Below are 15,190 nucleotides of genomic sequence, written 5' to 3'. Positions count from 1 at the left end.
TGTGGAGATTTTCTTAGAAAAATTAGATCAAGTCCTTCATAACATTTTCGGTAAGAATAGCAGCGCAGAAGTAATACTTTGTGGTGATTTTAACATAGATTTTGCTGAAGAAAACCTTCCATCAACATCAGAACTACTGCCTGTTCTTCAAAGCTGTAATATAAAACACTTATTTTTTACACCCACTCGGGTAACTGCAACCTCAGCTACAACGATAGACAACATTTGTATTAATTTCCATTGTTCTAAAATGCAAGCATCCAATATAAATTTTGGATTATCAGATCATCATGCTCAAAGTTTACAACTAGAATTTGTGAATGCTAGCAAGCATTCAACCAAAATAAAGCAAGCACAATTAACTCGTTTTTTTTCTGCAGCTGCATGTGGCAGTTTCATTGGAAGCCTTAAACTTCAGACCTGGACTCCAATAACATTCCGTCATAGCATTGACCAAAAGTATAGAACCTTTTTAAGCATTTTTTAACGGAATTTGAATTACATTTTCCAAAAAAAAACTTGCAGTAATTAATGAATCTTCAAAAAAGCCATGGATCACTAAGGGTATACGGATTTCAAGTGAAAAATGCAAATTACTAAGTAGATTCGCACAACGGAGTTGTGACCAGGTTTTTTGTATGTTAAAAACTACAAATCATTCTATCGAAGAGTTCTTAGGGTGGCTAAGATAATGCACAATAACAAGAAAGTTACAGAGTCGTGCAATAAATTACGAACCATATGGAAGGTAATCAAGGGAGAAACCAACAGACACGCAGTTGGAAATAAAGTTGCTTCCATAAAAATGATAAGGGAATACAAATGAATGACCCTCATCATTTGGCTAATTATATAAATGATTTCTTTCTATCCCTACCATACAAACTTGAAAATGCAAATAAATCAGATGTATTACCAGAACTCCCAACCTTTGTGCAAAACTCTATGCAGTTAACTCCAGTAACAGAACTGGAAGTTTTTAAAATCATACAATCTTTGAAGAACAAAACTCCCACAGGTGTAGATGAAGTTCCCACAAAACTCATTAAAAATGTGCTCCCTATCTGGTACAGCCTTTAACTTATCTCATCAATGAATCATTTTCTAGTGGTCAGTTTCCTAATCTCCTAAAAATAGCTAAAGTTATCCCAGTCTTTAAAAGTGGAAACTTACACGATTTACATAACTACAGACCAATATGAATACTTACTGTTATTTCAAAAATATTTGAATGTGCTATGAAAGATCGACTTACTAAATTTTTTATCAAATATAACTTGTTAAATAATGCACAACATGGTTTCAGAACTGGCAGAAGTACTTTGTCTGCTTTATCACATTTTACACAGTTGGTCGTAAATGCTCTTGATAATGATGAAACTGTAATAGGACTATTTCTTGACCTTTCAAAAGCATTTGATACTGTTGATCATGAAATATTGTTGCACAAATTATATCAGATTGGAGTTAGAGGAATTGTTAATGACTGGTTTAGATCATACCTGAATAAACGATCCCAGTTTGTTGAAATTACACATTGTAACAGTAAAGGGCATAATGAGACATATCACTCTCAGGTAAAAAGCATAGACTTAGGTATTCCGCAGGGTAGTATTTTGGGGCCTGATCTTTTCTTGATCTATGTGAATGATCTTCCTCACAATAATCAAGTAGAAACAGCAGTTCTGTATGCTGATGATACAAACATAATTATTAATAATCCTGACCCTACATCTATAGAAACTACAGCAAATACAGTCCTGTCTAGTTTAGAATCATGGTTCAGGAAAAACAAATTAACATTGAACTTTAAAAAGACCCAATACATGGAATTCAAGGCATCTAACTACCATGACAAAACTGCAAATATACAACCTTATATTAAATGCAAATGCAATTGAAAATACTTTGACCACAAAATTTTTAGGTGTCCATATAGATGAAAAATTAAGATGGGATTGTCATATTAAAAAAATAGGGAAGTCTCTGAGTTCTGTTTGTTTTGCCTTAAGGATTTTGTCTAATAGTTGTAGTGAAGAATATGTTAGAATAGCATATTTTGGATATTTCCATTCAGTCATCACTTATGCTATTGGTCTCTGGGGCTGCTACAAATCAAATCTTGATGTTATTTTTCGAATGCAGAAACGAGCTATCAGAATTATATTGAGTCGCAACAGGTTAGGTCATTGCAGACCATTATTTAAGAGACTAAGGATACTCCCAGTACCATGTATATACATCATGCAATGCATTCTACACGTGAAAAAAATATTGATCACTTCAGAAAGAATTTTGACAATCACAATTACCAGACGCGAACAAGAAATAATATTTTCATCGAGCACAAGGGAAAAACCATTGCCTTGAGACATGTAGACTCTGTTGGAATCAGATTGTATAATAAGCTTCCAAATACGATTAAAATATTAGTCCCATCAGTTCATTTACCACAGCTTTAAAAAATCTCCTGCTGAGTAGCTGCTTCTACAGTACAGAAGAATACATGATGAAGTGCTGGTAATGATGCTACTACTTATTAACTTGTAATCTAGTATATAGCCTTAAAAATATGTTAATGTCACATTGACTATGTCCACATTATTAACACCACACCAATATATTTTTATTTTGTCTTGTAAATATTGGTTATTAATATTATTTAAAAAAATTAATATGTGCTGTTCTAACATTGAGGTATGTGGTGTTTCTGTTTTTCTTCTTTTTCAAAATGTTCATTGTTGTGCATATATTATTGTTAGTATTAGGAAATCACTTGACAACTCGTATACTGTTGGTATATTTCAAAATATGTAATTGTACAGTTTATGGAAGCTAAATAAATGAATATGTATGTGATATTTTCGTGTTAGCCAATTCCAGCAATCCGGCTACTTCGGCCGCCATGTTTTCTTATATGAAGGGCTGTGGCAAAGAGGATACAGGGGCAAAGAGGATTTAATCGTCTTGCCACAACAACCATTCACGTTGGAGAAGCAGAAGAAGAAGAAGAAGTGAAGCTTCTAACCAAAGTCGCGTGTTTGTAATAACAAAATTAATGTTCAAGTCTTTTGCTGGGTGGTTTGTGTAAAATGTTGGTACTTTTTGAAACAGCAGCGGGCTATGCCCTTTTTAAGGTAAATATAATTATGCTATATTTCATTGAGAAATATTACAGCGGAGTTAACTTATAACCTCGTATAATTGGCCATAACCTCGTGGCTCGTACGCAAATACGGAGAAATAGTGTCTTCCTTAATTTCCGTTCTTTCAAATAATTTTTAGCGTAAAATGTTGGATATGTTTGAGACTTCAGTGATAACCTGGTGGGTGATTTGCCTGTGTATATAGTTCAACCCTGGGATGCTCATCCGGACTAGGGGTGTAGCACAATGGTTTGTTTTGTTTTGGTGTACTGTAAGTTTTTATTTCGAACGCCGTTTTTCCCTATTGGCGCCTGCCGTTTTTAGTCGTAAACAAAAAGTGTCCTTACGATTTTCTGAGACTTGTGACATTAACGCCAAACGACGTAGAATTCAGCTGTGCGGCTGCGAGTGTTGCCCACGCGACAGCCACGTTCCGTTATCTCCAATATTGAGATGCTAATACTCGTGTTGAGTATTTCATTTATTAGATGAAGCCACTGGATGTTTTAGTTAAGGAAGTGTGACTGTGAAGATCATAGCGACACATAAAAATGACCAAATAATTATTTATTTAATGTGCATAATGTGTAAAGAACTAAATTGCAGACGCAGTTCGGACCTGGTTCATGATAGTGCTGTATGTCACATAATTTATAATGAAACCCACGAACGGAGAACCTTGTCAGTAAGTGTCACAGATCATATCCACCTTGAACTCACTCGCGAGTTATCATGGCATTGGAGTAGAAATCTTCCCAGCTGTCTGCTTTTAGACGATGTTGTAGTTGGGGGTTATGAAATGGATGAATGTCAGTGAACGTTTGTTTCTTTGTACTGTTACCTGAGAGTTGTAAAAGCACAAATAATTTTGGGGGACAGAAGTGAAATAAATTCTTGTTTCTTTAATGGCAAACACTATGGTTCGTCTGGATACTGAAGTTTTTATTGTTCTTCCTTATGTCACAGTAGGTGGTCCAGCAGATGCTTAATCCTTACTTTCACTCACCTCATACAGCAGCTCTGTGTAGACAGCTGAATCTGAACACAGGGCTACAGGCCACTTGACACACGATGACTGTTCGTTGGCTCGATTCCACAGACAGTCCAGTGATTCAGTCGCATGCAGTGAACAACTAAACGGTTCAACAGTATTCAACAGCAGGACGATGCAACAGCAAACATTAGCACAGATCCATTTACCTCCACACTCGCGACAGCGGCTTTCCTCGCTGACGCTCGCCGAGCCTCAGTCCACAGAAATACACGAACACTCAGTATAGTCTTCTGTTCCGTCGTCTCCAGCCCACCCACTCACTGGTCTCTCCGACACCACGACGAGAGCTCGCTAGCAGGGGCCTTATATTTATACCTCGATGTTGGGCCACTAGAACATTCAGGGTTCGGCTGGAGATCGAACTTTCCTGTTGTATCTTCCAGAAATCTCATGGAGGAACTAGATGAAGGGAACAGTAGAGCATGCAGTAGTGTCCACATTCTGGAAAGTCAGGGAAAAAATTTACTCAGGAAAATAAAAATAAAAAAATCTGGAAAGTCAGGGTATCTTCCCCAATGATGGATTTGAGGGAATATTTTTAGGCTCTAGTCTGTTGTAACCCAGGCTGTTGTAGCATTTCTTTTTGAGGTATTTTTTTTACAAGAAGTTCGTCACAATTCTACAATTTTTATTGTTCCCTGGTGTCATTTCTTTCAACCATTTTTATGTTATTCTTTTTTATTTAGTTTTAGGATGCTTTCTTGAAACTCGTGACAATGGCTAACAAGCAGTGTACATTTGATAATCTTTGGCTAGACAGTAAAGTGTTTCACAAGTTATAAATGACATGTTATAAATCTTTTTTTCTTATTTTCTCCTGGTGTGTTCAACAAGTCATACAATTCTTAATGGTGGTTCCTTACAAAGGCTACCCAATTTTAGCAGTTTGTGCTAGTGTTCATCCTCTTCTGCCCTTGTTCGGTGCCAACTTTTAAAAGCCTGCTTCTTTGCACTTACTGCCAGTTGAACCTCTTCATCCCACCACCATTTCTGTTTATCACTGAAATGCCTTCCCAGCTTTGTCTTTCCAAGGATTTAAGTTGCTGCTCTGTGCATCTGAATTGTTCACCGAGCTCGATAGCTGCAGTCGCTTAAGTGTGGCCAGTATCCAGTATTCGGGAGATAGTAGGTTCGAATCCCACTGTCGGCAGCCCTGAAAATGGTTTTCCGTGGTTTCCCCATTTTCACACCAGGCAAATGCTGGGGCTGTACCTTAATTAAGGCCACGGCTGCTTCCTTCCCACTCCTAGCGCTTTGCTGTCCCATCGTCGCCGTAAGACCTATCTGTGTCGGTACGACGTAAAACAACTAGAAAAAAAAAAAAATAGCATCTGAATTGTTCTATCATTCCACATGGCCTCCACTGGCTGGTCAGTGTTCACACTGAACGTATTAAGTCTTGAAGCAAATGCATCCTTTTCCTTGTTAAGTTTCCACGATTTTATCCTCCCTGACCAGTTGTCTGAGGAGGAATCGTTTTAATCTTCCAGTTCACGTTCCCAGGACAAGGTGCCAGTGTTGTGGTGCTGTGTAGTAGACCTTAGTATTGGTTGCCACATTAAGGTTGTGCCTTTTTATGAGCCATTGATCAATCTATGTGGAGAATTCACTACAGAGGTAGGTAGTGAGCTGGGTATGCGTCTTCTCAGAGATCGCATTGACAAGGACTATCTCATTTGTTTCAGGAAAGCCCTAAGATCCTGCAGATGTTAATCATTTCTCTTTCCAAATCCATGCCCCCTCATGACACTGTACATAATTATTAAGCTCTTCTGTAAGAAATTCTGTAGATGTTCTTCAGGAGGTGTTTTGGATGTATATATTTATTGTCTCCAGAATTCATCTTTTTCAGATTCAGGGGTGTAGCAAGAAATGATTTTTATAGTTGTTGTACCTGTATTAATTCTGGCTAATATAATGCAATCCAATTCTTGATTGACTTCAGTTATAGAGTTGCACAGCTTCTGGTTAACAACTATTGTAACTCCATTCCTGGCAGAACTTCTGCTATCTTTAATAATAAAAGGAAGTGTTTGTCTGCACGCGTGTTCGCGATGCCCTGCCAAATCTATGGCACGCAGAGATCTTCAATTTTTAACATAGGTCTAAATGCACCTCCAACTGGATTTTAAATTTTCACTTTCGTTGGTGACTTGTGTATGATAAGCAGGCAGACATCGTATTGGGACATGACAATCCAGCGCACTTTCATGAGGATGAAATACATAGATTCACTGTCGCTAGGCAGCATACATAAGATAGGTAATACAAATCAAGCAACCTTTTTAAATGCATGGTATAGGCAGCCATTTCGGTCCCCTGCATGAGGAGCCAACTTCAGTCCGTAATATCCGGAAGTGTTTGTATGTGTGTGGTGCCCAGTTAAGTCTACAGCTCGCAGAGATCTGAAATTTCTCTTATACGTGGGTACAGCATTTCACCAATACCACATGGCTGTGTGAAAGAGCAATTCTTCCTCCAAGTTTGTCAGCATCTTCAACAATCAACTTTTACAAAAATTACCTGCTGTCCTACAAATTTACAAGTCTATCGACACAACGTGTAATACAGATGATGCTGTCTTACACGACAACTTGGAGTCACCTGGAGTACCCTCAAACATCTTTGAGCGGACGATTGTTGTACTGATTATCCTCCTTAGGATAATGAGTCCTTCTTTCCTCAGCAACGGAATATGACTCTCAGTCAAGAAACTGATGCTTAATATTTTGAAGTCACCATCATGTATGGACAAGCCATAGGCGTAGCATTCATTCCTCAGATTCAAATAATCCGTTTGGATATAGAGTTTCTATTTAGACATCTGCAGTCCTCCCCCCCCCCGTTTGTTTGAGGCACAAGGGCAATTGCTTAAAGTCATAGGACTCGATCTTCGGAAACGGTGCTTCTCTCATGCTCAACTGTAACTGGGTTGTTCAACAGTTGGAAAGGCAAACACACTACATTTTAGCTCCAAATGGAAGAACAATTAATATAGTTTATCTGGAAGTTCTGTTATATTGTTTTAATATTATTTGTACCATCCACCATTCTAGTACATCTTAACAATATTTTTAAAATTAATGTAATTACTGCAATTTATCTTAAAACGATGTGTGTTAATAAATATTTTTATTTTGCTTTTAAGTAAATGGTTTAAGAAACATGTAGCTGTTGAATGAATAAACACAGGTTAAGCCGTGAGTACATGCTAGTCCACCTATAATAATAAAAGGAAGTGTTTGTCTGTCTGTGCGCGATACCCAGCAAAATCTACAGCACTCACAGATCTGAAATTTCGAACATAGGTAGATGGAAGGGGTCTGAATGCACCTCGAAGTTGGAATTTTTATTTTCGCATTCGTTGGTGAGTTATGAACAAAAACCCATCGGAATACATGTATTGGGATATGACAATCCAACGTGCTGTCACCAAGATTGTATGCATAGAGTCACTGTCACTAAGCAACGTACATAAGGTAGGTAGAGAACACAATTCAAGGAGCCATTTTACGTCCTTGGCGTAGGAAGCCGTTGTTGGTCTTATATGGTATGAGGGCATATGATGCTGTTGATGGTGATTCGTCCGTTGGATGGCGACGTAAAGTCTTGACCTATTCGAGAGGAGTGGGCTATATGCCGGCGCCGGGTTTCATCCTCTTTATTCTTACTATCATATATCATGTTATTCATTTTATCTCATTAATTCATCTGATTCATGGTGTGGGTTACTGTAGTCACGTCCTAGTTCGTGAACTATGGGCAACGGCTGAGTGGCCTAGTAAGGGGTCCTGAGAGTCGGGATACCAGTTTCTATGGAATGGGAGTGGGCATCTCGGGACATATTCTGAGTCATGGCCATTCTCGTGCTCAGGCGGCTAGGACTATACAATCCACCGGTGGTCCATAATCCGTTAGAGGAGAGATCCTTACTTGGACTATGTGTAAGTAGGGTAGCATCCTGCTTCATGAGTTTACAGAGCTCAGAACATTTTAAGCAAGCCTCGGACCTGTGGGAGTAATGGAGTCCCACTCCCATTTGACAGGCGGGGGACTCCTTGGAAACAATTTGGCGAACGAAATGGAATTCGATGGGGAGCTATCAATATTAATGGGGCTTATGGAAGAAAGAAGGTAGAACTGGTAGAGTCAGCAAAGAGGATGCATCTGGATGTGCTAGGAGTAAGTGATATTCGGGTAAGGGGAGATAACGAGGAAGAGGTAGGAGATTATAAAGTGTACTTGACGGGTGTTAGAAAGGGAAGGGCAGAGTATGGGGTAAGGCTGTTTATCAGGAATACCATTGCACGCAACGTAGTTTCTGTTAGGCACATCATGAGCGAATGATATGGGTAGATTTGGCAGTTAGAGGAATTAGGACGAGAATTGTCTCAGTGTATACACCATGTGAGGGTGCAGATGAGGATGAAGTTGACTAGTTTTATGAAGCATTGAGTGACATCGTGGTCAGGGTCAACAGCAAGGATAGAATAGTCCTAATGGGCAATTTCAGTGCCAGAGTTGGAAATAGAACGAAAGGGTGATTGGTAAATGTGGGACTGAGCTCGATAGCTGCAGTCGCTTAAGTACGGCCAGTATCCAGTAATCGGGAGATAGTGGGTTCGGGCCCCACTGTCGGCAGCCCTGAAGATGGTTTTCCATGGTTTCCTATTTTTATACCAGGCAAATGCCGGGGCTGTACCTTAATTAAGGCCACGGCCGCTTCCTTCCAATTCCTATCCCATCATCGCCATAAGACATATCTGTGTCGGTGCGACGTAAAGCAAAATAGCAAAAAAGGTAAATGTGGGGATGATATGGAAGCTAATGGGAATGGGAAGCGTTTGCTGGACTTCTGTGCTAGGATGGGTTTAGCAGTTACGAATACATTCTTCAAGCATAAGGCTATTCACCGCTACACATGGGAGGCTAGGGGTACCAGATCCATAATAGACTACATGTTAACCGACTTCGAATTCAGGAAATCTGTTAGGAATGTACAAGTTTTCTGGGGATTTTTCGATGATACAGACCACTACCTGATCTGTAATGAACTAAGTATCTCTAGGCCTAGGGTAGAGAAAGTGAAATCTGTCTGCAAATGAAGAAGGGTAGAAAATCTCCAGGACGAGGAAATTAGACAGAAGTACATGGATATGTTTAGTGAGAAGTTTCGAACAGTAGACAGTAAGCAAGTTCAGGATATAGAAGGAGAATGCGTGGCATACAGGGATGCTGTTGTAGAAACAGCAAGGGAATGCCTAGGAACAACTGTGTGTAAAGATGGGAAAAGGCAAACATCTTGGTGGAATGATGAAGTGAGAGCAGCTTGTAAACATAAAAAGAAGGCTTATCAGAAATGGCTCCAAACAAGGGCTGGGGCAGACAGGGATTTGTACGTAGATGAAAGAAACAGAGCAAAACAAATAGTTGCTGAATCCAAGAAGAAGTCGTGGGAAGATTTTGGTAATAACCTGGAAAGGCTAGGTGCAGGGAATATTTTGAACGTCTTCTCAATGTAAAAGGAAGTCTTCCTGGTGGTGCGAACAACCAAGCTCATGGGGAGGAGGAAAATGATATTGGTGAAATTATGCTTGAGGAAGTGGAAAGGATGGTAAATAAACTCCATTGTCATAAAGCAGCAGGAAGAGATGAAATTAGACCTGAAATGGTGAAGTATAGTGGCAAGGCAGGGACTAAATGGCTTCATAGAGCAGTAAGATTAACATGGAGTGATGGTAAGGTACCTTCAGATTGGAGAAAAGCAGTAATTGCACCTATCTATGAGCAAGGGAACAGGAAGGATTGCAACAACTATCGAGGTATCTCACTGATTTAGTATAGCAGGCAAAGTATTCACTGGCATCATGGAAGGGAGGGTGCGATCTGTAGTTGAGAGGAAGTTGGATGAAAACCAGTGTGGTTTCAGACCACAGAGGGGCTGTCAGGATCAGAGTTTCAGTATGCACCAGGTAATTGAAAAATGCTTCAAGAGGAATAGGCAGTTGTGTTTTATGTTTCGTAGATCTAGAGAAAGTATATGACAGGGTACTGGGGGAAAGGATGTTCGCCATACTGGGGGACTATGGAATTAAAGGTAGATTATTAAAATCAATCAAAGTCATTTATGTTGACAATTGGGCTTCAGTGAGAATTGATGGTAGAATGACTTCTTGGTTCAGGGTACTTACAGGGGTTAGACAAAGCTGTAATCTTTCACCTTTGCTGTTCGTAGTTTACATGGATCATCTGCTGAAAGGTATAAAATGGCAGGGAGGGATTCAGTTAGGTGGAAATGTAATAAGCAGTCTGGCCTATTCTGACGACTTGGTCTTAATGGCAGATTGTGCTGAAAGCCTGCAGTCTAATATCTTGGAACATGAAAATGGGTGCAATGAGTATGGTATGAAAATTAGCCTTTCGAAGACTAAATTTATGTCAGTAGGTAAGATACTGAACAGAATTGAATGTCAGATTGGTGATACAAAGCTAGAACAGGTCAATAATTTCAAGTATTTAGGTTGTGTGTTCTCCTAGGATGGTAATATAGTAAGTGAGATTGAATCAAGGTGTAGTAAAGCTAATGCAGTGAGCTCGCAGTTGCGATCAATAGTATTCTGTAAGAAGGTAGTCAGCTCCCATACCAAACTATCTGTACATCGTCTGTTTTCAGACCAACTTTGCTTTATGGGAGTGAAAGCTGGGTGGACTCAGGATATCTTATTCATAAGTTACCAGGTGGGAACAATGGCAGGAGGGTACTTGGAATGAGGAGATAAAGGCTAATTTAGGAATGAACTCGATGGATGAAGCTGTACGCATAAACCGACTTCGGTAGTGGGGTCATGTGAGGCGAATGGAGGAGGATAGGTTACCTAGGAGAATAATGGGCTCTGTTATGGAGGGTAAGAGAAGTAGAGGAAGACCAAGACGATGACTGGTTAGACTCAGTTTCTAATGATTTAAGGATAAGAGGTATAGAACTGAAAGAGGCCACATCAGTAGTTGCAAATAGAGGATTGTGGCAACGTTTAGTAAATTCACAGAGGCTTACAGAGTAAACGCTGAAAGGCATAACAGTCTATAATGATAATGTATGTATATAGGTCTATGTATGTAACTCATCTGATTACGTTGACGTTATGAAAGATATCCGATCGTAAAAACTCGCTACTAAGATTCATCTCACTTCATACCCAAACCGTGCTGAGAAAGGGGACAAGGGTTGGACATGTATACATGTTGAGGAAATATATAGGACACAAGATAGACGATAAGAATAAACAAGGAATAATACATATATCAGTCAAGATGCCATTTTAAGTCCGTGGAATAGGAAGCCATGATGTCTGTCTGTCTTGTGTGCATGTGTGTGATGCCCTGCCAAATCTACGGCAAGCAAAGATCTGAAATGTTTGTAATAGGTGGGCACAGGTTTTCACCTAAGACACATTGCTGTGTCTAAGATAAATTTTTGCATCAAGACATGAAGCTGTCAACGTCATCAATAAGCAACACTCACAAGAATTATCCGGTTACCATGTTTTCTTTCATCTAACTCAATCTCATGTTTTATTATTTCATTTAGACAAAACATAAGCTATAGTAAAGAAGATTAGCTAATAATAAACACACACAGATCTGAAATTTTTAACATTCGTGGCCACAGCATTTCACCAATTACGCATGGCTATGTCAAAGAGGAATTCTTGCTCCAAGAAGTGAAGCTGGCAACGTCATCAACAAGTAACTTTTACAAGAATTACCTGATGTTCTACAAAGTTGCAACTATTAACTACATGGCAGAGCTTTTGAAAGACTTGGAGTCACCTGGAGTAACCTCGAACATCTTAGAGCGGACGATTGTGGCACCGATTATCCTTCTTAAGAATAAGAATCCTGCCCTCTGCAATGCAATGAACACGACTCCGAAACTGATGACTAATATTATTGAAGCCATTCTTATGATTGGGCATGCTGCAAGCGAAGTAATATTCATTCCTCGGATTCGAATAATTTCTTCGGATATACAGTTTAAGTTTAGATGTCTGCAGTTCCCTGTTTGTTTCAGTTTCGCTATGAACATCAACAAGGCACAAGAACAATCTCTTAAAGTTGTAGGACTCCATCTTCGAAATGGCTTCTTCTCTCATTGTCAACTGTATGTGGTTTGTTCAAGAGTTGGAAAGGCAAACGCACTATATATCTTACCTCTGTTTGGAAGGATACTATATAGTTCAACCGGAAGCTCTATAAGGAAAAAATATTTTTTAATTATATAAAACAGTTAAATTAATAAACGCGGGCAGAGCCGCGGGTACATGCTACATGCTCAAAGCCTTCGCCAGTCTCTTTTGATTTTGTGACTGTCCATCTTGTTTCTTGGACACAGGCGATATCAACACGACACAGTTCTTTAAGGTGTCAGCTCACTCACTGTTTCTAATGGTGAGCGTTCCTGTGTTAATAGTGACTGGTCGTAGACTAGGGACTTGTTTCATTTGCCCTCTTCGTCCTCGAGCAGGTAGCCCTTGTACATTTGTCACATTGTTCAGACAACAATGACGCGCGTCACATACAGGGAACTCCCAAGCTCTTGAACTTGTATGAATACATTTGGAACCATTTTCATTGGATGCGATGAAGAAGTGCTCCAATCTATATGTTGCTTCATTTCTCATTGAATTTTAAATCAGTCACTATTAACATAGGGAACAGACACTGTTGGTAACTGACCCTAAGCTGGAGTTCAGATTCTACCTGACTGGATTCAGTAGCATTTCTTCCACTAGGGATCTACTGCCCTTTGAGACGAGCTCTTCTTCCTGAAGGTGTTAGCTCCTTTGGATTGTCAGGTTGTTTCCTGCTGCCCAACACTCGATGTTGAGTCGCTGGCTGCATGGTTTACTCCATTACTGTAGCAGGATGATCCTGGCTGAACTGGTTGAGTTTCTGTGTGGACTGTTAAAATCAAAATACATTTGTAATTATCTGCACATTTTTTGTACCATATGTTTCCTGTTTTTACTTTTTTGTTGTGCTTTGGTAGCCAGTGATTATCTTTGGGTGTGTGTTATCCTCGTTAGTTTCCTTCTTTTTGGTGACTTATTATAGACTTGTTTGTTTCATTTTCATTACATGTACTGATTACCAATAGAAAAGTGGCTAGTTTTCATACATCTTGGTTATTTAAATTTATGCTTTAGGGTAAACCAGTTTATATACCATGTATTATGTAATTTTGTTGAATGACGGTGATTAAAATTTTTTTTAATAAATAAAGGGGAATTTTGAAGAATCAAATGATACAGTGAAACAGTTAGTTATGTAAGAGCTTGGGGAGAAAGTGAGGAGAATTATTTATTTTATACATTGCTCAATACTTTAATTGTAATATGTTATTTGCTTCCACCTGGAAATAAATAGGCCTAAATGAAATTTGTTATCTATGAGAATATGTTTCTTTGCAGCTGCTGGATGACAATAAGTTAGCCCATACTGAAAATTTGTACCATGACTTCGAGACGCCAGAAGCTGCCAGTAGAGTGTAAGTTGGATTAAAATATTTATTTGTCTCTGAATTTGAGTTCACCTAATTTCATGAGCTATTTTTGTCTGTTTTAAAAGGGCTTCTTTTGGTAGACCCACTGTTATGGAAGCTGTTAGAATAGTTGGCGGTTTGACCCGATACAGATCATGATGAATCCTAGTATCGCTATTGTAACCAAATTATTAGAATAGAGAAAACTCATGGTGGGATGATTGCTAGGAATAGGTATGGTTTGCAGTCTAGCTTAAGCAAGCAAAGGGAACGGACGTGTCGTGTGGTGTGTGCCGGTGGAGTGGAGTAAGAGGGGGGGATGTGGACGGGTCAAGAAGTGGAGTGTGACGAGGAAGATGATCGGTATACAGCAATACCGGGAGATGGCAGGGAAGAAAGAAGAAGAGAACTACCAATAGAAAGGAAGGGAAAGTACAGATGGGAGTGAAGGGGGAGGTTACCGTGCTGCTGGGTATTGGGGTTGTGGAAGTAAATCCAGGCCCACAGATTAGTGGCAACATGAGCTGGAAGACATAGAAGTTATAAGGAAGGTGGTAGTGGAGGAGCTCTGCCCATTTGAACAGTTGAAAAAGATGTTACAGGAGCAAGTTAAGGAGCTCACAAAGACGAGACAGTGGATTCAAGAATACATAAAAGGCAGAAATGGAAAACACTGAGAGAGAAATTGTGTCACTAAGAGAGAAAATAAGAAATATGGAAGAGGAAGTGGTAAATCTGAAGAAAGAAATTGCAGATAGCAGTCAGGATCGTAGGAAGAAATCCATATTTATTTACCGTGTGGAGGAAGAAAAGGGAGAAGCTAAAGTGGACATTATTTATAAAGTGGTAGATGACATTCAAAATAAAATGAAAATTAACTTCAGTGAGGTCAGTATAGTTAATGCTGTGAGGGTAGGTAAGGTGAGAGGGCGCAGACCCATAAAAGTGTCGTTGATATCTTCGTTGATGGTGGACATAGTGACAAGGAACGCCGGCAGTCTGCAGAGTGAGAAAATCGAGATTAAGAGGGATTTGGGAAGAGAGGGGGATAAGAATTCCAAAATTTTGAAGAAACATTTAGTTAGAACAAGGCTGCAAGGGTTGAGGGCGTATATTAGGGGACAGATACTGGTGGTGAGCAATGGGAATTGGACTCGAAGTTGGACAGTGACGAAACTGAAGGCATTGGAAGAGAGTTTGAAGCAAGAAGAAATCAGTAGGGCAAGTGAGGACGTGCGTAATAGTAAGGGAGGAGCACCGAGCAGAAGTGACATCTTGGAAGCGGTTTTAGGACTCAGGGAAGCAGAAAATGAATGGACGATGGAGGCCTGTGCGAGAAATGAAATGAGGATACAGGAAGAGATGGTTGGGGTGGGGGGTTGGGGGGACACACACAAGAAATGGCAAGTGGTCATGAACTAAGTGAAAATAACAGTTTGAGAGAGGAAT

General features: G+C 39.6%; 1 protein-coding gene across 1 annotated transcript in view; it reads left to right on the top strand.

Annotated features, from left to right (window-relative positions):
* Nucleotides 1–3,020: 3,020 nt before the first annotated feature.
* nop5 (nop5 ribonucleoprotein) overlaps nt 3,021–15,190 on the top strand; it is a 109,338-nt gene continuing 97,168 nt past the window's right edge. The window contains exons 1-2 of the mRNA XM_067147935.2: nt 3,021–3,137; nt 13,671–13,747. Of these exons, the coding sequence (XP_067004036.2) occupies nt 3,093–3,137; nt 13,671–13,747 (122 nt within the window). The 5' untranslated portion in view covers nt 3,021–3,092. The remainder of the gene's footprint in view (nt 3,138–13,670; nt 13,748–15,190) is intronic.

This window comes from Anabrus simplex, chromosome 5, assembly GCF_040414725.1.
Source record: "Anabrus simplex isolate iqAnaSimp1 chromosome 5, ASM4041472v1, whole genome shotgun sequence".
Classification (NCBI taxonomy): domain Eukaryota; kingdom Metazoa; phylum Arthropoda; class Insecta; order Orthoptera; family Tettigoniidae; genus Anabrus; species Anabrus simplex.
This window is presented reverse-complemented; position numbering and strand designations above follow the sequence as displayed.